The 24510-nt window shown below is 37.5% G+C and overlaps 1 protein-coding gene across 3 annotated transcripts in view; it reads left to right on the top strand.

Annotated features, from left to right (window-relative positions):
- Positions 1-23796, top strand: part of CDK17 (cyclin dependent kinase 17) — a 167361-nt gene extending 143565 nt beyond the window's left edge. For all 3 annotated transcript variants that reach the window (XM_054028505.1, XM_054028525.1, XM_054028515.1), the window contains 13 exons: positions 168-293; positions 5006-5062; positions 6393-6507; positions 7147-7241; positions 9286-9348; positions 12672-12795; positions 16627-16747; positions 17295-17392; positions 17739-17844; positions 18787-18829; positions 20459-20549; positions 21100-21177; positions 21626-23796. In XM_054028505.1, coding sequence (XP_053884480.1) covers positions 168-293; positions 5006-5062; positions 6393-6507; positions 7147-7241; positions 9286-9348; positions 12672-12795; positions 16627-16747; positions 17295-17392; positions 17739-17844; positions 18787-18829; positions 20459-20549; positions 21100-21177; positions 21626-21663 — 1155 coding nt within the window. In that variant the 3' untranslated portion in view covers positions 21664-23796. The remainder of the gene's footprint in view (positions 1-167; positions 294-5005; positions 5063-6392; positions 6508-7146; positions 7242-9285; positions 9349-12671; positions 12796-16626; positions 16748-17294; positions 17393-17738; positions 17845-18786; positions 18830-20458; positions 20550-21099; positions 21178-21625) is intronic.
- The last annotated feature ends 714 nt before the right edge of the window (positions 23797-24510 follow it).

Below are 24510 nucleotides of genomic sequence, written 5' to 3'. Positions count from 1 at the left end.
CAGGAGAATGTAATTTTTTTAAATTAGTAAACTGTTTCCCTTGATTCTTTTTTTAATTGTAGAAATACCTCAGTTGATAATCTTTGTAAAGACTTGTTTTAACACAGCCTAATTTTGAGCCCTAAATTGACCTGTGTCCTTTTGACAATATTTACTTATTTCTTCAGGATCTGAACAAGCGCTTGTCACTGCCTGCAGACATCAGGATACCTGATGGATATCTAGAAAAGCTGCAGATAAACAGTCCACCATTTGATCAACCGATGAGTCGACGTTCTCGTAGAGCATCACTAGTAAGTTTCTGTTATCTCTGCTTCCCAAACAAACCTGTTCTACTTGAAAAATGTCAGTTCCAGTCATATCTCTGCATACCATGTATTTTCATATTATATATTGTTTAACTCTATTTGAGACTACAAGGTGCTGAGTGCAGCCAAGAGATGCTGAGCACCCTTTACTCCCTATTGAAATTCATGGGAAAGCTCAGTAACTTACAGGATGAAACTTCTAAATTTTTCTCTTCCAGTTTTCTTTATTTCCATTTTGCAGATTTTTCTCACCATCATTCCTCACTAAGGGCCAGAGCCAGCATTCATTGAAGTCAGTGGTAAAATTCCCACTGACTTCAGTGGTGCATATTTTATCCCTAAGTTAGCGCAGCCTAAGGGGAAAACATTTTTTAATCATAGAGTTTGAGAAGAGCAAAACTCCACTAGGAAGTCCTCTGTGAACAGTTGCTATGAAGATCTGTGTTACCTGTTCACCAATTAGATACTAATGACTGCTATACAAACACACATAACGCATGTTCTTTTGGAGTTCGGCAAATATGGTGATAACAAATGTTCTTCTTTTCCCACTGTTATGTTGACATGGTGTTCTAGGTTTTTGTTTTATTTAAAAAAATAGATTCAAGGTTAGTTAACAAATCAATTCAAATAAAGCATGCAAAATTACATTTAGGTAACTTCTTTTTTTTTTTTTTAATGTATTCTTTTTGGGGGGAGAGCTCTGTGTTTATAATTGTGGTATTATTATAGATCCTACAATTTGAATTGGACTTAAGAGTTATAGTTCTGTCTCCTAGGAAATGGACTATTACTTCATTTAACATAGGCCATCAAGTAGCCATCTGAAAAGTAATAATTTTTCAGTCATTACTGATCTAGGTTGGATTCTGACTATTGACCCAGATATGAAAGACTTTCTATCCCATTCCAAACCAGGCCATTATCAGGAGCATTTTTAAGCATAAAAAATAAAGAAAGAAATTGAATAGCTTTATAAATTCTGTTTGCTGATTTTATTAATTTTCTTGCAAGAACATTCTGCTTTATTTATTAATTAGATATGTGAAAATATCTAAATGCCTCTGCTGAGTTGATGTAATTAGCTATGTAATACCTTTGTTTCAATACTTGGTAGATCATTAACTATTTATTTAAGTATTTTGGAGTTACTGTTATCACATCTATGAGCAATACCGTCCCCTGGTAACTTTCTCTTTTCTGAGGTAACAGTGTACTGCAGTAAACGTTGAAGGCTTGGATTATAATATTTAGTCTTATTTTTTTCTCTGCATCTAAAATTCATACTTATTATATGTTAGCTCTAAAGCAGTCTGGTCTAGGATGCCCTCTGCATTCTAGAATGAAAATAAGAAAAACAGTGCCCTCTAATGAATATAATATGTATTTGAAATGGTACGTCTGTCACAAGTTGTGGGGATGGATTGTGGAGGTGTTGGGGGTTTTTTTGTCTGTTTTTTTTGTTGTTGTTGAGGTTTTTCTCTGTACTTTAAAGATATTGTCAGGACTTCTAGGTCTAAAATGAAACCTGCCAGCTGCATTTTGGTTTGTGGGCATGCAGGTGCTGCTTTGTCCTTCCACTCTGTCAGTCTGCACTGCTCTCTTGAAATGAAATGAAACCCAGTTCTCTGAGGTTGTGACTGAAAGGTTGCCTGGAGAGTAGTAATTACAATTTACATATGTTGCATCCTTTGTTTTGAAAACCGATATATGTTCAAGGATTAGTAGAAATTTAAAACAAATACGATGAAGATTGGTTGAATTTTAGACCTGGCTGTGCCTCTTCCAAATCGTACCACTGACATTATTGCAAAATTTTAATAGTTTTGTATAATAGTTCATTTACTATACTAATGTGTATTGACAGATACAGTATTGTGAATGGATACCTTCAGTGCATCAACTATTAAAATAAGAGGCTATAAATAGAATTTTGAAACCTGCATATACAAGTCCTGATTTGCAGACTTGTATTACAGCAAAACTAATTTACAATTAGTAAGTAGCCTAGGCACCCTTTGAAGGAAAAATGAAAGCTTACTATGTTTAAATATTCTTTCACTGGAGTTTTTTTCTTTAGTGTTGTTCCGCTAAAATATACCACAACTGGTGCCAAACCATCTAGGCAAGCAAACCTTGGATATTGTTGAATATCTGTCTTGACATATCTACATTACCCACCTTCTCCTCTAGCCAAGTGGTGGATTTTAATTAATGCTAGAGAACATGTGTCTTACTCTGATAGAATGCTGTATAGCATTTGATCTTTATACATGATAGCCTAAAGTCAAACTACTTTCAAAAAAGAGTTTAATGCAACATACATTAAATTGGGTAAGTAATGACATTATGTTAACATGTTTCCACAACTGGTAGAACATCCACACTATCTCCTTAGAGTACTAGTTCCTATATGCTTTACAGGGAATGTAATAATGGGACAAGGTAAATACCATTCCATGATCCCTGACACTGCTTACACTGATCTGCATTGTAGCATCATGAATATTGTAATACAAATGAGTAGGGGGCAGATTAGGTATCCCTGCCTCTGGTGAATGCACTTGTATTGTATTGTTGGCTACTCTAGATTCTATTCTTAATTAAATAATTGGAGAAAAAGATAGAGTAAACATTGTAAAATCTGCCAAAATGTACCCAAACTCATTATGTGAATTACAGCCTCGTAGCCTCCAAACACTCAGGTTATTTTGTGAATTATCCCTTGAAAGTGTTTTTAAATGCTAGAAACTGTCCATAGACCCTAACACCAGCAACTGGGCTTCATTTCTTCTGCAGTATAGGAAGTGGTGACCTGAAGTTCCTCCTCCTTTTTATTTCCTGCAAAACTATATTTCCTGTACAGAGTTATGAGAGGAATGAACATAAGATTTATAATGGAAGCCTGGAAGCCCTGTAATGGAGTGGACAAAAAACACATGCTGGTCTGTTTGGGAAATAGGGGATGAAGCTAGCTCCACCTCACAGCACCTGCTACAAATACCAAAACTGTGGGGAAAGTCCCTCCAGCTGGAAACAATGAAAAAGGAGACTTCAGAGTATCACTTCCCTGTCAGAGGAATCTTGAATCTGAGACATAGAGCTGCCCTGAATTAGAAAGTGAAGAAGCAGCCAAACTTAGGAAGTAGGCTTGGATCCGATGTTACTACCCTATTGATCATTAGTTTGTTAATGAAGTCAAACCCCAGGAAGAGCTGAGTTTTGACACTGCAGAGGCTAATTTATACGAGCCCATTTTAAATGTCTGCATTCTGGCCCCTTTTGGGCCAGAGCAGTGTAAAGTGGTCTTATTGTAAATAGGAATTACCCTACAATGACCACATTATAGTTACTTGTAGGCATCAAGTAGATGAGTAGAGAAGGGAATTGAAAGAGAAGTTAGTGGGCTTGCAGTCCAACTCGTGGGGGGCATTTGTTGGAGATGTGGACAAACAGTGCATCAAGACTTTGCATTGGCAAAGAGGAGGGGTCAGGGCTGGCAACATGCAAAGAGACAAATGTGGATAAATAGGGCCAGGTAGAATTATGCAGGTCCTAGAAGGCAAAGACAAGAAGTGGGAACTAGATGTGGGAGGATTCAAAGATATGGGGTGACACAGCCAGATTGAAATGTGAGGATCTTACTGGCAGTGTTTGGTACGGACTGAAGTGGGACAAGGTAGGTGTCAGGGAGGTCAGAGAGGACATGGCGGCAGTAAGCAAGCCAAGTGATGGGGGCCTAAGCAAGTGTTTAGCAGGAAAAGACGTGATCTTAAAAATGTTTTTGAGGGAGAAGCACGAGGATTTGGATATGGTGGAGGTGGTAGAGCAGTCAAAAATGATCCCCATGTTACAGGCCCCACTGATGCTGTCAGCAGTGACAAAATGGGGAGAGTAAAGAGAGTTTGGGAGGGAAGATAGGGTGGTCAGTTTGTACCTTCTTAAATTTAAGTTGATAGCTGACTAGAGGTGATGTTAGGAAGGCATGCTGAGCTTCAGGATTGGTTCTTTGGAGACAAGTCCTTGTAATATGATGTGCTAAAATAATTCTTAAAACCTAACAATTTTATAAAGATTGCTTCACCACTGACCGTTAGAGGGGTGAAATATTGGAACGGCCTTCCAAGGGAAACGGTGGGGGCGACGGACCTGTCTGGTTTTAAGATTAAGTTAGATAAGTTTATGGAGGGAATGGTTTAATGGTAAAACATATTAGCCAAGGAATACCAAGCAATGGTAGATAAATAGTATAATGGCTAACAGGGGTCAGGCTGGAGACTCTTGCCTACATGCTCGGGGTCTTACTGATCGCCATATTTGGGGTCGGGAAGGAATTTTCCTCCAGGGTAGATTGGCTGAGCCTCTGGAGGTTTTTCGCCTTCCTCCGCAGCATGGGGTAGGGATCACTAGCAGGAGGGTCTCTGCCAATTGAAGTCACTAAAACACAGGATTGGGGACTTCAACAGCAGAGTCAAGGGAAGGGGTAGGGACGGTTTTGTGGCCTGCAGCATGCAGGGGGTCAGACCAGGTGATCATAATGGTCCCTTCTGACCTTAAAGTCTATGAGTCACTTTAGGATATTTTATTAAACAAATGTTTTTAGTTTGTTGAATAAGTGATATATATACAGTGAAATACTGCTCCCGATTAATTTTTATGTTTATACTAAATGTACCATCTTTTTGCTTGCATTACAGTCAGAAATTGGATTTGGGAAAATGGAAACTTACATCAAATTGGAAAAGCTTGGAGAGGTTTGTATAATTTTGTTCAGTAGTGATTATCATTTTGACAATAATAAATGCTTTCTTTACTTGGAACTTACTTATATGTTGACTTTGGTTTTAAAGTTGAACTACATTGTATCTACATATTTGATAGAGCTCTTTCGTTAAACTAAACATATATGTTAATACACAAAGCAATGTCACTATCACTCAGCTTGTCAATATACATATGTATATATGCATACTGTTACCAAAAACGAAACAACAACAAAACACCACCACAACCAAACCAATTAGTTTCATAGAGCTTGGGAAAAAGCAAAACTCCACTAGAAAATCCTCCTCTAGAAAATCCTATGAACAGTTGCTATGAAGGCCTGTGTTGCCTGTTCAGCAGTTAGATACTAATGACTGCTATACAAACACACATGCAAAAGCACACATATATTGTATACTATGTTACTTGACTTTGCAATTATGAATCCTCTGTTTTTGAGATGCAATGTTTCAGCCCTCTCCAAATGCCTATCATTTAATTCAACTCCTTTTATTTTGGATAGCTCTATAACCTGATGTAATGTTACATATCTTTGTGAACATGTTAATAAATATATAGGGTGATGGTCTGCATAGATATGGATTTATTGTATTTCATTTTAATTACTCTATACTGTAATGAACAATACAGGATATGTAACATTTCCCGAGATGATACTGTCCCTTATTTTTGATATTTAATATAAACTGATTGTAGCAATCTTCTGAAATGGAATCTCTCTCCAGTACCCTGTATAATTATGTAACACATTTTCTGGGTGTTTTTTTGAAGCTTATATTGGACTAATGAAGCAAATACCAAAAGATGAGCTTAATAATCCACACTGTCCATTAGGTCAGCAAAAGTGAAAAATTGCATTTGTTTTACCTGTCTTCTCCTGTGAAATTAAATGTATAGTGAACATATTTTTATTCTTTTTGATAGCTTCTTTTCCGTTTCCTTGACATATCTTAAAAGGTTTGGGCCTGACTTTCAGAAGGTTCTAAACTTGCAGCTCCCATTGACTTCATCTAGGTTTGAGAGTGCTCAGACTCTCTGAAAATCAAGGCCTGTGTCTGAAAGTCATTGATGAATTATGCTTGTGTCCAAAAAAAAAAAAAAAAGAAGAAGAAGAAAAAATAAATTGAGTTATTTCCAGAAGCTGCTGTTCCCAAAATGAAACTAATTGTAGGACCTGTCATAGATCTTATTTGTTTGGGGTAGGGGTTTTGTGTGTGTGTGTGTGTGTGTGTGTGTGTGTGTGTTGCGCTTTCTATAAAAGAAAAGTTTTAAATGTGTTCCTTTCCCCTTACCACATAGGGTACTTATGCAACAGTATATAAGGGAAGAAGTAAATTGACAGAGAACCTGGTAGCTCTAAAAGAAATCCGACTGGAACATGAAGAGGGGGCACCATGCACAGCCATAAGAGAAGGTGCGGAAAATATTTTTTTCCTTTTATTTAAAATATATTATTAACTGAAATTATACCGTTTGGCCAAAGAATTGATGCTATTCTCGTGTAAACTGGATATTACAATAACTAACACTATTTATCATATGGAGTACTGCAATCAAGTTAATTGAGTTGCAATTTTGAGACACATTTCAAATGCATTTATTTCATGGACTGTAATTGTGTTTTCAAATAAATGAAGCTTTCTAAGTGTTAGAAATTATTGAGGCTTTTATAATTTACTGTTAATTATAACAGAAGCAAACAACTTTCTGGAGTTTAGAGTATATAACATGACATGACTAACTTGTGCCTGAAATACTGTCTGTCCATATAGTGTATGAATTAATTATAACTCTGCAGTTCAGTGGTGGTACATGGTCTTGTCTGCTTCACAGTGTGCCCTAGATGAATTTGTGTTTTTAGAATTTTCTTATGTAAATGAATGGGTTAACTTAATGCTTTATGAAATATTAAATTGTGAAAACTAAATTTAAATTACCATAGAAATTAAACAAATAACTAATAAATTTGGATTAATTAGTAATACATTTACTCCTTAGTTTTCCCCTCAAGTCCTATCCTTAAGCTTTAATTTTCTTTTTTTCTCTTTTACAGTGTCATTATTAAAAGACCTAAAGCATGCAAATATTGTTACTTTACATGATATTGTTCACACAGAGAAATCTTTGACTCTCGTCTTCGAGTACCTGGTAAGCATTAAAACAATAATAAAGCTTTACATTTAATGGATCTGTTTAGAAAGTCTTATTTAATTTTCTACCTAGAGAAACACAAACACGATTAACTCTGTGGTGCATTTTAAAAAATAAATAAATAAAGGACTTGATATTATTCTGTCATCATACCATTTTCCTACATATAATCCAGTGGAACATCGAAGCAAGTAGTATATTTCACAGAAAGCTAGTTATGTTGTCAGACATAACATTCACTGTCAAATTGTCATAAATTGCTTGGTATAGGTCTGACTTATGGGTAATTATTAAGAACATAAGAACGCCCATACTGGGTCAGACCAAAGGTCCATTTAGCCCAGTATCCTGTCTTCTGACAGTGGCCAATGCCAAGTGCCCCAGAGGGAATGAACAGAACAGGTAATCATCAAGTGATCCATTCCTTGGCGCCCATTCCAAGCTTCTGGCGAACAGAGGCTAGGGACACCATCTCTGCCTATCTTGGCTAATAGCCATTGAGGGACCTATCCTCCATGAATTTATCTAGTTCTTTTTTGAACACTGTTATAGTCTTGGCCTTCACAACATCCTCTGGCAAGGAGTTCCACATGTTGACCATGCATTGTGTGAAAAAATACTTCCTTTTGTTTGTTTTAAACCTACTGCCTATTAATTTCATTTGGTGACCCCTAGTTCTTGTGTTATGAGAAGGAGTAAATAATACTTCCTTATTTACTTTCTTCACACCAGTCTGATATTATAGACCTCTATCATATCCCCCCTTAATCGTCTCTTTGCAAAGATGCAAAGTCCCAGTCATATTAATCTCTCCTCATATGGCAGTCGTTCCATGACCTTCACCATTTTTGTTGCCCTTTTCTGAATCTTTTCCAATTCCAATATATCTTTTTGTGAGATGTGGTGATCACATCTGCACGCAGTATTCAAGATGTAGGCGTACCATGGATTTATATAGAGGCAGTATGATATTTTCTGTCTTATTATCTATACCTTTCTTAATGATGCCCAACATTCTGTTTGCTTTTTTGGTTGCCGCTGCACATTGAGTGGGTGTTTTCAGAGAACTATCCACAGTGACTCCAAGATCTCTTTCTTGAGTGGTAACAGCTAATTTAGATCCCATCATTTTATATGTATAGTTAGGATTATGTTTTCCAATGTGCATTACTTTGCATTTATCAACATTGAATTTCATCTGCCATTTTGTTGCCCAATCACCCAGTTTTGAGAGATCCTTTTGTACCTCTTTGCAGTCTGCCTGGGACTTACAAAACTACTCAAGATAGTTATCATCTGCAAATTTTGCCACCCCAATTATTATACTTCTGGACCAAAATGCTCACTTAAACCAAGATTATGGATTGTAGAAGAAAGTGGACAGAGAATAAAATAATTGCAGTATTATGTTGAATGATATTGGTACTGTGAGGCACCTAGCATACTTGTAGGTGCTGTAAAACAATAATAGTATAGAAATAACTATTTTACATTTCTTTTGAAACAGAGCTGTTAAATATTATGGCCTACATTTTCAAACTTGAGTACCTACAGTTAGACACCTAAGTCACTTTCCTGCATGATACAGATTGATAAATCATATTTTGTTTTAGTTTTTTTTCACTCCATATTACATATGCATTTGCTGAAGTTATTCTAACCATATGTCTGGTAACTGTGATGGAACATCTAAAGGTGTACTGCACAGAATTAATCAAAACTTAGTTCTCTTCCAAATAAAGAGAATGAGTAATAATTAAAATTGAATGTAACATAGCCTTTGGGAGGAAAAATAAAATGTTGTATAATAAGTAGAACTGATCTGAAAATGCTGGGGGAGTTTCTGGCAGAACATTTTACTTTCTTTATGGGGGAGGGAGTTTTCTCTCTTTGGGTTTTTGATTTTTTTTTTTTTATTTGATTAAAAACTCAAAATTCTCCACTGCACACAGATACTTTTTGTGAAAAATTCCATTGAATCAAAAGCTCAATTTTCTGTCAAAAAACTGTTTTATATTAAACTGTGGTGGTTTTTTGACAGGACAAAGACCTAAAGCAGTACATGGATGACTGTGGTAACATCATGAGTATGCACAATGTAAAGGTGAGTGAATGTTTGTTAATGATAATGATTGATTTCAAATATTTTTTGTTCTAATTTTAAAACCACAGGGAACTTACAACTTAGTTGCTCACAACTGCTCTTTCTGATAATAATAGATACAGTCATATTGAAGAGTTTAATGACACAAATTATGGCTTTAGTAAAAGTTGTGTTCTTTTTAAAATATTTTCCTATTGGGAAATAAGATTTTTAACAGAACAGTGTGTCCTCTTTAAGGACTGTTATATCCTGTTCCAAGACCTAGGCCATGTCTACATTACAAAATTATGTTGACCTAACTTACGCCAGCATACAGCCACTACAGTTATTAAATCACTTGTGTTTGTGCACACTTGGCTCATTACGTTGGCGGTGCGCATCCTCACTGAGAGCACTTGTATCGACTGTACTGTCACTATGGGGCATTGTGGGATGGCTCCTGAAAGCCAGTGCCAGTCGACGTAAGCAACACAGTGTCTACACTGCCACTGCATCGACCTAATTACATCGACCGTGATTCTATGCCATTCATGGAGGTAGTGGTACTAAATCAGCATACAGAGAACGTTTGCCGGCTTCTTCACTTCCACAGCTAGATCAACACAAAGCAGCTTACATCGACCTAACCGTGTAGTGTAGACCAGGCCTTAGCCTGTAGATCAGGCATTCTGAGACTTACGCTTTCTCTGGCATGATTGCGTGACCAACATGGGGATAAGTCCTTCTGTGCAATGGGAGGGGCCAACTGACATTCACATGGTGGGGCTATAAGATTTTTTTAAAAAACCTGTAACTCATTCAAGGGAGAGATCTCCAGGGAGCACAAAGACTCTCTTGTAATAAAGTCATAATGATGGTAGGCCAAGATTCAGGGACAGCCCTTGAAAGCTGTGGAGAATCTTGTACCAAAAGGAGGAGGACTGTAGTTTCTAGAAAGGAGGGCAGCAGAGAACCATGTTCCAGAGGGCAAAAGACTGCTATCAGAAGGGCTGTGGATGGAGCCCAGGGAACGGCTAGATGTACTGTGTTCCACTCAGAAAAGAGCCAAGTAATAGTAGGAGCAGGGAAGGAACCTTATTCTGTTGAACCCAATACTGTAAAACCGAAAAGAACTGTGTGTTTAAAGGGACTTGGGACGAAACCACTTGTGCTTGGAAGGGCCAAGGGAACTGTTCATATTATTTTGCACAATGGTTTAGTAAACCAGGCCCCAAGAAGCCAGAACACTATTTTGAAATGCCTTGGAGCGAGAAGGGAAAATGGGGGAAACTGAAGCTGAGGTAACAGTGTTGCCCAGCCATGGTATGGCTTATGCTGGACTATAATCAGCTTAATTATTTAACAATATGTAATTTGTGTAGAGGATGTTAACTATTCATCGAAGGTATGTGGGGAATAGTTCTACTCCTGTTGACATTGAATGGAAGTGTACTTTAAAAAAACAATGAGGAGTGCGGTGGCACCTTAAAGACTAACAGACTTATTTGGGCATAAGCTTTCGTGGGTAAAATATCACTTCTTCAGATGCAAAAAGTGTATTTTGTTACTTTGCAAGTGGTTGTCCTAAAAAACAAAAACAAAATCATGCATGCACACACATGCAGGGAAAATTGGTTTGATACTTGTACAATAGTTAATGGCACAATTGTGGATGATGACATAATGTACAAGAATAACATTTGTTTACATGTGTTTCGTGCACATTCCAGCAGAATTGTTGTCCTTGTTTTTGCCTTCACGTTATATTGTAAAGTCCTTTCTTTGTTGAAGTACTGTAGGTTTCGATTTGGATATTGGTTACTGTTTGTCGTTTTGTCTTTTTCTGTTTACACATTAGCTTTAATGTCCTTTGGAGGTGAAATCAATCGTCAACCTGCTTTGCTGTCTCTTTTGGGAGAGAGTGAAGGGGAAAATTCTTTAATGTAAATTCCCATACCTCCTTTAAAGAGAGATTGAAAAAGATGAAGAGGACATGTTAAAAAATCTTAGATGAACATGAAATGAAAGATCTTGCAGCATGTTTTTATAGTTTGAAGCTAACCTCTTTATAACTATCTGTGAGTGCCTTAATGGCCATTTATAGCCCTCCAACAATATAGGCATAGCTAGGTGAGGCAGGACTTAGTGGCCCACAGCCTGCATTTTTAACATGCATAGTCCCAATTTTTCTGCCCCAATGGAGATAATCCTATTGTGATATAAGCAAACTGAGGTTAGACAAATATAACCTGGAGCTTGCCTGTTTGTATGGATTTTGTGGAAGACTTGGGGGTGTCATCTGCTACAAAAATAACCCATGTGTTGGAAAACTGTGTTATATAAAAACTTTCTAGTATTTCCCTTCAACGGGACTAATCATGATGAATCTGTCATGCTGACTGACCTTCTGCTCTGCATAAGTGTCTGCTCTACATTTCCTAATCAGTAATCTTCTATCTGCTCACTCCACTTCACCAGACTAAGGATTGTTGTGGGACAACTGGTGCTAGAAGTAGCTACCTAGAAGCGCCATGCTCACACCCAGGCACTCAACACATGAAGCAATTGCAAAGCAGTATTTATTTATGCAATACCGCAGGAAACTGATGAGGTTGCTAACTCCTAGAATTGTGTGTGGGTGTAGTTGCTCTGTGCAGTAATGTCCTTGAGTGTGGACCTACTGTTGCTGGCTTGCCAGCCCGAAGGACTAGGAAGAAGCATAGAGGGTGACACACTATATGAAGATGCAAACACCGCAAAGGGAAAATATCAGACACAACTGGTGGAGCATAATTTCCCCAATTATATTTCTTTGATTTGTTAATGTTTAGAGGTGTTGTACCTAATTGCTTCTTCTGGTAGTCACTTTCCCTACCATACAATAAATAAATTGACTTTACATGGTGGAGTGCAGGAGTAGAGTTGCATTTGTAAGAGAGAGATCTATAGCAGAAGGGAATATCAGTATGGTAATTGAGAGTGTTACATGGAAAGATGTTTAGAGTGCAGTAGTAAATGCTTATAATGTAAATAGCCACTTGATTCTCTTCTATTATATAGAGCAAATCACTCTCAAAATCTTTGATGTGCTAAGTGTTTCATAATAATGTTGTAGCTGGCTGGCATAAATAGGTCTTACATCTTTAAACAATAGTTATGATATTCAGAATACATTAGCATGGGAAAGTGACTTGCTTGTGTAAGAAGGTTTTTGTCTTGCTTGCAATATAGCCATGTAATTGCTGCTCTGATGGCTCAAAACCTGCTGTTAAGGGAAGAGTAACATGCCGCTTTGCACGTTTGCCCATGAATATTTTTGAAAGTCTAATTTGTTTTTCTTTTAGCTATTTTTATACCAGATTCTGCGTGGTTTGGCCTATTGTCATAGGAGGAAGGTGCTACATCGAGACCTGAAGCCACAAAATCTACTCATTAATGAGAAAGGAGAACTAAAACTAGCAGACTTTGGTATGGACTGAAAAAAATAATTATTTTATTTGAGCAGTGTTTTCTTGACAGAGTTACAATTTTAAGAAAATCTTGGAAATAAACCAAGATTTATAAACCAGTAAACCTTGTTGGACCTAGAAATCATATGGGGGTAGGAGTGTTTATGTACATAAACCATTTGTAAGCAGCAGGGAAATTAATCACTGGAAATACACATTCACACCATTTCTGTGTATATCTTTATCCATTCCAAAGGCTGTTACTGAAGCCAATATTGTGTAACGCTGATTAGCTTTATATAGCTGGTGAGATCCTGTCTTCCTTTTTTTTTGCTATTGTGTTCCCGTAAAGGGAAAACAATACATTATTTAATTGAGATCATTAGGCCAGCTCCATGCTGCCAGAGGGTTTCTATGGCAGCTGGGATAGATACCTCCAGTGTGGTGCATACTAAGCTGTCACTTGTAGCATGAGCTGTCCTGAAAAAATAGATTTTTAAGTTCATTGTGTGCTGGATACCCCTATTGGTCAGCTCACTGAGGGAAGTCAGCCCACATGGTTTAAAGCTGCTGGAATTTCAGGTTTACAGCTCATGTCTGACTTTTTGAAAGTCATCCAGATAATTCTTTTTTGTTTGTTAATCTGGTTTGGGTAAGAGTTTGATTGTTTGGCTTCAGCATTGCTGGTTTGTTGGTTTGTTTGTTTGTTTTTTAATTTGTTTCAGCATCCAACCTGAACTATACCTCAGCCTTACAGCTCTTTCTGTGCCTCATATATGGGATACAGTGATAAGTGTCATAGTTCTTCCTATATTCATTCTGTCTGCCACTTCAGTTTCACACATGATCTGTTAGTAGTTTTGTTACCACTCGCTTTTATCTGAGAAGGACTCTTATACCTGCTTTATGATCTTTTAGTTGACATTTTAAATTAAGTTAAATCATTTTTTCTCTCCAGTATGTGACTTCACATGTTCACTCCTCATTGGTTTGTTTTATTTTTTTCTCCCACAGGAATTGTACCATGTTTTCAGAATAAAATACATTATATTCAGTTACAACTCAATCCCCCTGCCCCCGACACACTTTCTCTGGCCATGGCAGCAGCCCTTTGGAAGCAGACCTGTGTAGGGCTTTGTCTATACCACTCAGCTTTTAGTGACACGGTTGTGCATCTACAGCCCTGCCACTAAAAGCTGCACACTGTAGCTGCTGTTTGTTGGCAGGAGAAAGCTCTCCTGCCGACAAAAACTTTCACCCCCCACAAGCGGCAGCAGATTTGTCCGCAGGAGAGCGCTCCTGCTGACAAAGCGCTGTTTCCACCAGCACTTTTCATCGGTAAAACTTTTGTTGTTTGTGGGGTTCCTGAACAACAAAAGTTTTGCATATGAAGTTCCAGTGTAGACAAAGCCTAATTGAACTGTAATTAATCTTTTATATCACTAGCTTTCAATTTGGTAGTTAGGACCCCTACCCTACCTTTGTTCCCTTTCTCTGGTTTTCTGATGAAGTCAGTTTTATTAGTAATTTGTGATTTCATCCTTGGACATCAGGAAATATTCCATATCAGTTCCTGTGGTGTTTCATTTGACGCAGTGGGAACCAACAGAAAGGATTTGGTTCAGAAATGCCTCTGAGGATGACTGATTGCACATAGTTGAATGTGAAGTCATATGCAGGGAAAAGATGAGAACCCTCTATCTAGAGCCTATATTTGTGTGCAGGTGGTCTGGTTCCTGTGTATTGAACTGGAAAGCAAAAGTAGGACTTCGCAGTTTATTGGTCATCAATATGGTATATGTGTGAGTTGAAGTGTCAGCTGAGAATGAACTGAGTTGAGATTAAAAGTAACATTAGTGCTTCCTTTGAAACTTGTGATATACAGGCCAAATAATCACCACAGGGCTCAAGAAACTCCGTGAACTTTATCTTGCAGAATTTTCCTACAAATAACTTTGTTAAGATGATGGGGAGGAGCATTCACCACCTGGTGAATTGCCAGAGGGTTTGGCCCTTCTAACCCATGGATGTTCTAAGATACTTCCGGAAATTCAGTGAGCATCTACAATGGATTGGGGCATTCACATGGATTCTATTGCTATTAGCCATTATTCTCCATCTCAGTAAAGCTCCACTAGTAGCCATGTTACCATTGGTTCCTCACCCACACCTGGACAAAAATTCCTCTGAAGGTAGCCGTTGCCAGTAGAGAACAGAGGGTTGCCTAAGACAGTGCTGACATGGTCTGGCATTATTACTCTGGGAAGTCCCTTTGGACATGGAGGGAGAGAGCAGTTTTCCTGTGGCTCCACCACCTCATTGCCCAACCATCCCCCTCACTCCCAATGTCACAGAGCTCCAGATGAGATAAAGCTTAGGGGATTCCATAGACTCAAGTGCAAGATGATGTCACATTGAGTCAATGTGCCCTGCTGCTGATTAAATGTGGATTAATCTCAGCATGTTTTGCTCCTTTTTCCTGCCTCAGTGCTTGAAAGAACAGTGGGCATTATCTAGTCCTATATATTTAAAGGTGAATCACAGTTTTATCGGAAAAATATTGAGCCCTATAAATATATAATTAATTATCCAGATTGGGAGGATAAGAAGTGCATTTATCAAGTATGTTATGCTAAACTTGCCTTTTCATAATTCTTCAATTCTATTAAAAAAATTTCTTAAGCAGTACAGTACTTAACACTGCCACTACCCTATGCCCTTATTGTACAGGAGTTTCTGATAGCTATGATAGCCCAAAATTTTAGTCTGACTTTATTTTTTTTATTTTTTTTGAGGGTGACTCCCCCTCACCACCCCATCACTATAAGAAGGGAAGGGGGCAGCCTTTGTACTGATACTGTAGATCTGTGAGTTCTCCCTGGTTGAGGTCCTTAACTGAGCCATTATCCAGGGAGAAATGCTTTGGGGACAGCCAGCCATTTTAAAAATTCTTAATTTACATGCTGATTTGATGTGGTTCTGCCAGATTGGGGTGTCAATCAGTCTCAAGGGCTAGAGTGCTCTGTTGATTTATATCCCCAAAAGACAAAAATATATTTACAGTGATGATAACTGAAATTTATGGAAGCAAGAAAAATGCTGTTTGAAAAGTTATTAGGGTTTGATTTAAGGATATTTACTTTGTATTTTTTGTTATATGATATTGACAGTTTGTGTTTTAACAGTTATAAAGCTTTAACTTTTTGAATCTCAATGTCTGGTGTCATTAAATAATTGTCTAACCCCTCCAATGGGTGAGTCCCTTCATTTCCTGCAACAGTGAAAAGTTAAATCCATAAAAACAAAAATAAAAAAGCATAACAATAACCATCAATATTGTCCATCAAAATGATTTTAAAAAAATTAAATTTTGCTAAGCCTAATTATAGCAATATTTTACATTTATTTCAAAAGTGAAACACTTTAAAAAAAATTTTGGGTTGCTGAATGATAATATCCTGATCTATCACGTCACTTACAAAACACAAGCACTTAAAAGTAAGGAAATTAAGACCATTGTAAATCTTACACTGCCCACATGATAAGCAAATTATTCTCACGTATAAAGTAATGCATATTTCATCACAACACAACCACCTTCACTCTGAAAGAATGCTATTCCTTTTGGATAAGAGATAACGGATGTTGTGAATGGTCAGTATGATTTCATTCATTTTTAAAATGTTTGCAATAATGTCACTGCTTTGCACCACTTAGCACTGCTTCAGACTAAAAATGAGGAAGCCAAGAAAGCACAAACAAAAGCAAATAGATGTATACAATATTTTAATTGAGGGAAATGGTAGATACCATTACAGAAAAAACACATTACATTTTTATTTTTATGAAGGTTTGGCTAGAGCGAAGTCTGTTCCTACAAAGACCTACTCCAATGAAGTTGTCACATTATGGTACAGGCCACCTGATGTTCTCCTTGGATCTTCAGAATATTCAACTCAAATTGACATGTGGTAGGTTTCTTTTGGTCAGATTTTAATTTTGTTCATACTCAAGTTGATGTGTTATAACTGTCCGTTAATTCTTGTAACGGAGTATAACGGCTCCCTCAGAATTTCAGACAACTTCTACAGGGTTACATTTAAGATATGATAAATAAAATTGCTAATAAAGAAAGTTGCTAACAATGCATCAATAGTGCTAACAATGCGATTCAATATTTAAATCCAGTTTGACATGATGGCATTATGATATTATATTGATTAAATATTTATTTTAAATGTTTAGTTTATCAGTAGTTCCCTTTGCTTTGTGTGTGTGTGTTTTGGAAGGAAAATATATAATGTATGTATTGCAAAGGTTTTGTTCAGCACTTGTGAACTGTTTGGCTGTTGTTTTCCTCATTTACATCAATATTTCCAATAGAGGCATATAGTTTATGGCAAATATTGTTAATCCACAAAGATATTGAGGAGCTGAATGTTTTAAAAGGTAAGTTTTTTTTAGTTTATTTTTTTCTTACTTACTTATTCATCTTTCTTTTTCTTTGTCTTTATAAAGGGGTGTTGGATGCATATTTTTCGAAATGGCATCTGGAAGACCTCTCTTTCCTGGTTCAACTGTTGAAGATGAACTGCACTTAATTTTCAGACTTTTGGGTAAATTGAATATTGTTACCAATAATATTACACTTGTAGATTTACTTCACCCTTCTAAGAGAGGATTTTTTAAAAAGAATTTGTAACTACAAGGTACAGAGCAGATCCTTTTTCTATAGAAAGGGAATAAACTTTGATGTTGCATTTAGGTGAAGATGAATACAACGTTACTCATTTTGTATAAGGTTGAATTGGTACATTTTAAACAAAATGACTGAAGTTGGAAAACAGTCGTCCCTTTTTGATGGTGATATGTTACAGGGCTAAATGCTTAAAATTTATTTCTAAGTCTTGCCTATGATTAATATAACTTGTATAGATTTAATTTGTTTTGATTTAAACACAGGAACTCCTTCTCAAGAAACATGGCCGGGCATTTCTTCCAATGATGAATTTAGGAACTACAACTTTCCCAAATACAAACCACAGCCTCTAATCAACCATGCACCAAGGTATTTTATGTTTCATTACTAGAATTTCTACTTGTACAGTGGCTGCTATATTTTTGTGTCTGTGCACCTATTTTTACACAAGAATAAGTTTCCATGTGTACTGTGCTGTTACATGTTAACTATATGTCCCTTAAAAGACCACATGTCAAACTATCTTGCTATAGGCTGAAGTTAATGGTATCTAGCAGAGTTCATTAATTTGAGATTTAGCACTGCTGAGTTCCTGATTACTCAGAGCACTGTAAATCCAAACACTGAGACTCAATAGTGGCATATATAACTATAAGTGTTATTTATAATGTCTACATAGTAGGACTATTCACATTGCACCTACTGAATTCCCGAAGTCCTGTCCCATCATGTGGTAGGATTATTGTAAAATCTGGGAAGAATTCTTTGATGCAGTCTCTTCTGTGGTGGTTCTAAAGCCCTGGTTAGGAATCTGAAGAGTCTGTATCTAGTACATTTCAAGTATCATTGCCATAACTGAACTTTTCAGCAAAGCCAAACACATGATGGAGCACATTTCTTTTGATTGTAAAGAAACATAGTTTTGCACTCTTGCTCTCCTATCCAATCAGTGGGTTTAGGTTTTAAAAACTATTGGGAAACAATAAAATTGCTAATGTCAGGACCTTGTCAGCCTATTGAGTCACAATCCAAGGGTCAGGGTCCTTCTCTATCTCCCCACTGATTTATCATCAGTAAATTCTACAACTCGTGTTCACAGTCAGTCTTTTGAAATGTTGGGATATCTTTATGTACGTACATATGCATATACACAAACACACAGAAGATGTTCAGGTGTAAGTATTACTTTAATTTTTAATTAAATTAATTTTGTTTTGAAGTGGGATATAATCTTATGAAATCCACTCCATTCTAACTCTGCACTTATGAATATTGCTCACTAAACTATTTGGTGTTTTTTGTTATTTCTAGGCTAGACTCCGAAGGAATTGAATTGATAGCAAAGTTTCTTCAGGTAAGATGCTTTCCATGTTTTATCTCTTTTAAAATGTATTTTTGGATTCCTTTTTAAAGGCTCAAATCCATAAAATCAGTTATATCATATATGCAGTTGAAGTTTGACTAGGGCATTAAGTATAGTTGATGAGAGGTTCACTGTGTGTTGGCTAAGGCTAAGATTTTTTCAGTTACTTTAGTAAAAGTCATGAACAGGGAATAAACAAAAATTCACAGAGCCTGTGAACTGTCAGTTACGTTACTAAAAATAACCAGAGGCAGGGCTAGGTATGGGGGAGGAATGGAGTTCCATTGGGGGGGTGGGGCTGACAGGCTGAGCCCTCCCGCCATGGCAGAGGGCACAGCCCCGACTCCAGTGGCTGCAGTGGGGGGGCGCAGCCATCGGAGATACAGACCTTGCTCCAGAGCTGGCTCAGCTGCCAGGCAGGGATGCGCAGCCCTACTGCAGCCCCAGCCAAGTCCCGGCCGCAGTGGTGGGGGCACACGGTCCCAGCTGCAGCCCCACCAAGCCCGGGATGCTGCGAGGCTGGGGTGCGCAGGCCCGCCAAACCTGGGAGGCTGCAGGGCTAGGGCACGCAGCCCCCATCAAGCTTGGAATGCCGTGGGGCTGCGGCACACAGCCCCAGTTGCAGACCCCACCAAGTCCTGGACAACGCCGGGCAGGGGCACACGGCCTCAGCTGCAGCTCCCGGAGGAAGCCGTGGGGCTAGGGCTGCAGGGTCCTTGTTCCAGCCAGCACCTGTTGCAGGGGAGGGATACACAGTCCCGCCTCCTCCTGAATCCCTAGAGGCCACGGAGGTTCAGCAAAGTCATGGGAATCCGTCACTGCCGTGACCTCTGTGACTAAATCATAGCCTTAGTGGTGGCTAACTGAATGGGTTGTAGTCCACTTACTCCCCAAGAGTTCAGGAATTGTTCTCTAATTTTACATGGCCACATTTTTCTTTTCCTGGCTTTTATAAAATAAAATGTAATCCATATAGCTGAATTCTCACTACATTTGTTAATAATTAAAGCTGAATTCAGCAAACCTAGGCTTGTAGCACATAGTGAACAGCAAAATGAGCCAAGGAGAGAAGAAGGTTAAGATACCCAAGAATCAGACTAAAATCTTAAAAAAATAGAATGTAAAAAGAGAGCATTTAGGTACAGTAATTTTATTATACATATGAATTTAATAAATATGGTATGTGAGATGAGTTGAAGATATTCTGCCTGTACTTAGTATAATATTAAGAAAGTTGCACCCTGCTGCTGTATCTGTCTTTTATTCAAACACTATCTGCAGCTCGTGCCTGAAATTGGTTCTTGCATGCTCAACAAGTTTTCTTAGTAAAATAAACTCATCATCGTCTTTGGGGTCCAAAAATGCAAACGCAAAACAGTTGAGTACACTGTTATGGATCAGGAGTTTGTGTGAAATCCTCTTCAATAGAAAGTGCTACAGTGTATTCCATGATGTTGCAAAATCTTTTTTAAAATCTAAGTGTTAGAGAGACACCTTATTTCATTTCAGCTCACTATGAGCATATACAAATAACCCAATTTCAATCTTTTAATTAATTGTCCTAGAAAAACTGTAAGGAAAACGAAATTATATTTTTGATTAAATCCTTTGTGTTAACAGTATGAATCTAAGAAAAGAGTTTCGGCAGAAGAGGCCATGAAACACGCATACTTCAGAAGTCTAGGATCAAGGATACATGCTTTGCCTGAAAGTAAGAGAAATAAAAAAGTAGTAATGTGCCATTGACAGTGGTTGATAATAAAATAAAGATATTAATAGTAGCACGAAGCATTATCTAAATTAAACTCTAAAAATACCAAAGATCTTTTGACATGGTGCGTCGGTATTTAAACAGATAAAAGTATGTTACATGGGTAACTTTCTTAGGCAAAACTCTGAAAGACAAATCAACAGCATAAATTCAAAATATAATGGATTTTCTATTTACATGAGTTGTTAAAGAAATTTTTGTTGGTTTGCATAGAAGAAAAATATAGTTTATAATGAGTAGATTTGTGAGTGAGACTTTTGTGTGTCTTGTTTTTACTCGCAGGGTGCCCACTTCATGAAGAAAACTCATGAGATATCAAGGCACATTAGTGGGCTCAGATATTTATCAGCATTTTAGGGGAGGTAGTTTTATCTATTCCAGATGAGGATGCGCTTTTTCCAGATTTATGCTGGTGTAACTGAGAATAGAATTTTGTCATTAAAATTTAATCACATTTGAGTGCAAACTTAATTTTCTTTTATTGTTACAGGTGTCTCAATATTCAGTCTGAAAGAGATTCAGTTGCAGAAAGACCCTGGCTTTCGAAATTCCTCTTACCCCGAGACAGGTATGGAAACATTCATCATGGTATTTCTCATGTTTTCAATCTAGAGTGCTGTGCTAGATGCGCTATAAACTGAAAATAATGTGTAAAAAATTATTTTTGTGAATATATGGAAATTATTTATTCAGATTCATAAAATACATATACAGTTAAACATACAAAAACAAATGAGTTTTACTTGAGATGGGAGGGGACAAGTAGCATGAAAACTGCACTTAAAAACAGTCACTGACTGACTGCTGAATAACTTACCTGATGCACAATGGAAGGAGCACCAAATATATTGCGGCAAAGGACAGAGAATACACTGGACTGCATTAGCAAGAGATTTAATATAGGATCAGATATTACAGCAAAGGACACTTATAGAAACACATCTCAGGAGAGTGGTGTAACAGTGTGTGTTGTAAGAATGCTTCAGTTTTTTAACAGAATTCATGTTATGTTTTAGCACATGGGAAGAACAGAAGGCAGAGCATGCTTTTTTAAAGGTGGTAATGCAGTTTCAAGCCCAAGAGTATCTCATCAATCAAGGACTCAGAACTGAAGTTTCTTTCGGTGGACTTGGAATCTCAGTTTGTCTACACTGTCCTCTTCGCAGTGGAGTCTTTTTATTTCCAACATGCAGATTATGTTTTTATATTTGTTGTCACAGTGTGACAATTTTTTGTACAGTTGGTTTTAAGGTCTCCTCTGCCATTAGAGCCAGTAGGTTACAGCTATTGATGTAACTGTAGCTGCAATTTTTGTGCAGAACTGAGAAACACAGTGCATTATTTATTGCGGAATCATTGCTGCTAAATAACTACTGTCTGTATAGTTAACACAACAGTTGAATGCCTGAAAAAGTTGCAATGGCTTTAGAATATGTGAATGCATCTGTTTCTCTTCATAAACTGTTTTACTGCTGCAGTTTTGTATTTTTTAAACTGCAGTGTTTCCTGGAATGTAAACATAGCTTTGCTTGACTATAGGTGAATCATCTTTAACACTCTAAGTTCATAGCACTTAATTCCTTATTTAACATTGGCAATACAGTAGATGAAATATTATAAAGCACGTTTTGTTTTAAGAGAGTTGATTCAAACAAGTGAATGGTTATCTATTATTTGCTCTCAGATCTTATATCAGTTACAGGTAAAGGAGATGGGATGATAAATTTTGTCAGGATTTACTCTGATTGAAGATATTTGCACATTATTGTGCATATGGTTCCTCCTGATGCAATGACTTTTTTACCTGATTTTTAACCTAGTTAGAAATATAAATAGTAAAAAGATCATTCATGTACATTATGCCCTGTTTTTCTTTTGAAACTATTTTTGTCTTTACAAGAGAACAGGATGATTAATTACAAGAGCATGGGAATAATGTCCCATTTCCCACCCTCTTGTTGCTCCCTCATTACGACATTACACCTCTACCCCGATATAACGCGGTCCTCGGGGGCCAAAAAATCTCACCGCCTTATAGGTGAGACCGCGTTATATCGGGTTCGGTCCAGTACTGGCAAGAGCTGGTACACCGTGCCGGACTGGACTGGCTTCCTCGGAGGTGATTTAAAGGGCCTGGTGCTCCAGCCACTGCAGGGAGCCCCGGGCCCTTTAAATCACCGCTGGAGCTCCGGCAGCGGGGCTCAGGTGGGGATTTAAAGGGCCTGGGGCTCCCCGCAGTGGCCGGAGCCTCTGGCCCTTTAAATAACCGCCCAAGCCCGGGCTCCGGCAGCTGGGCTTGGGGGGTGATTTAAAGGGCCTGGGGCTCCATACGAATTTGGATATAACACGGTAAAGCAGCGGGGCTCGGGTGGCACTTTAAAGGGCCCGGGGCTCCCCGCTGCTTTACCATGTTATATCCGAATTCGTGTTATATCGGGTTGCGTTCTATCGGGGTAGAGGTGTATTCACTTGAAATCAACTGGAAAGATGCAAGTACATACTTGATAAGAACTCACTATATACTACAGACATTTGAAAACATGGGAACTTAGAGGGTTTTTAAGATCTTAGATGTTATCTGTTTACCAGAGATAGTAAACATGTTACTACTATGCTTATGCATCTCAGTGAGTATCATAAGTACACCCTTGGTAATGGTAACTATTTTTAAGCATTTGTGTTACCTTTATGAACTTATTTGTTTAGTGCATCTTAAAGAGACTGTAAATCTTTATTGGTATATTTTGAAATGGTCATGTAAATCTTTGGCTGGTATATCATGAATATAGTCATAGATAACTTAATTTTTTCCTGACATTCACTGTAAAACATTCAGGGGTCCTACCATTTCGGTTCAGGAAATCTTGTAGTTTATTGTTATTTAACAGTATTAAGTGAATTTTTGTATATTTCATTTTAACTTTATTTGTGAATAGTGATTGTGGCATGTTTGGGAGCGTTTTATTAATATTTCTTGATACTGGTAAATTTAATTGGGATTTTTTTTTTATTTTCTGGAAGAGACAAACTCATGTGTAATGGTGAATATTGGACCACTACTGCTTTTCAGCATTTGTAAACTGGTTTTATGTTAAAGAAACCCTGTAGGCCTAACAAACTGCTGTTATTTCTAACTGACAGACCTGTATTAATATTGTACTTTTGAAAGTATAAATATTATATGGAATTCCTTGGTTTTGTTTTGAAGTTTATAATTACAAGGCTCTGTGTTGTTAAAATATGGATTTGGTGAACTGCAGTTTTTTGGGGAGTTGTTAGTACATTTTTAGCCAGCTCCATAAATAGCAGGGCAGATTGATTCTAAACTTAGCTTATCACTAACTCTCATAACATTGAAGCAGTAGCAGTGGCATCAGCCAGACTCTTCAGTAACTGCTCCTAGAAGGGATTTTACCAGGCACAATGGCCTCATTGTAATTACGGAGAGTTCAGTTCTTCAGTTAAAGGAAACATCCCACGGATGTCAGGTAGGCGTTTTGCCTAAGACTCAGGGTCCAATGCATATATGTGCCTCCCATTGATCTCAGTGGGAGAGCTCTAAGTACGTCGAAGGGCAGAATTTTCCTGCGAGGAAGAACTGAAAAGATTGTCCCTAGATAACTTATATTTTTGTACGTTCAGTATTGAAATCTGATATAGACTGCAGTGTATTAGTAAATTTTGCAGAAAAAAAGACTGAAGTGTCTTGTATCTCCTAAGATAGATATCAGAAGAAACTGTCTAGTTGTGGACATACGAATTAAACAAGATTTGGAATAAAATGCTCTATGTGGAGACAGTAGGAATTAACATTAATAAGACTACCATTTTAAATTATGCCTAGATGACAGTCATAAGACTAATAAATCAAAATTTGGCATTCTTTAGTGATTCAAGGGTA

The sequence above is a fragment of the Malaclemys terrapin genome, chromosome 1 (assembly GCF_027887155.1).
Source record: "Malaclemys terrapin pileata isolate rMalTer1 chromosome 1, rMalTer1.hap1, whole genome shotgun sequence".
NCBI classification, from domain to species: Eukaryota; Metazoa; Chordata; order Testudines; family Emydidae; genus Malaclemys; species Malaclemys terrapin.
The sequence above is the reverse complement of the archived record's forward strand: the minus strand, read 5'-3'. Positions and strand labels throughout refer to the sequence as shown.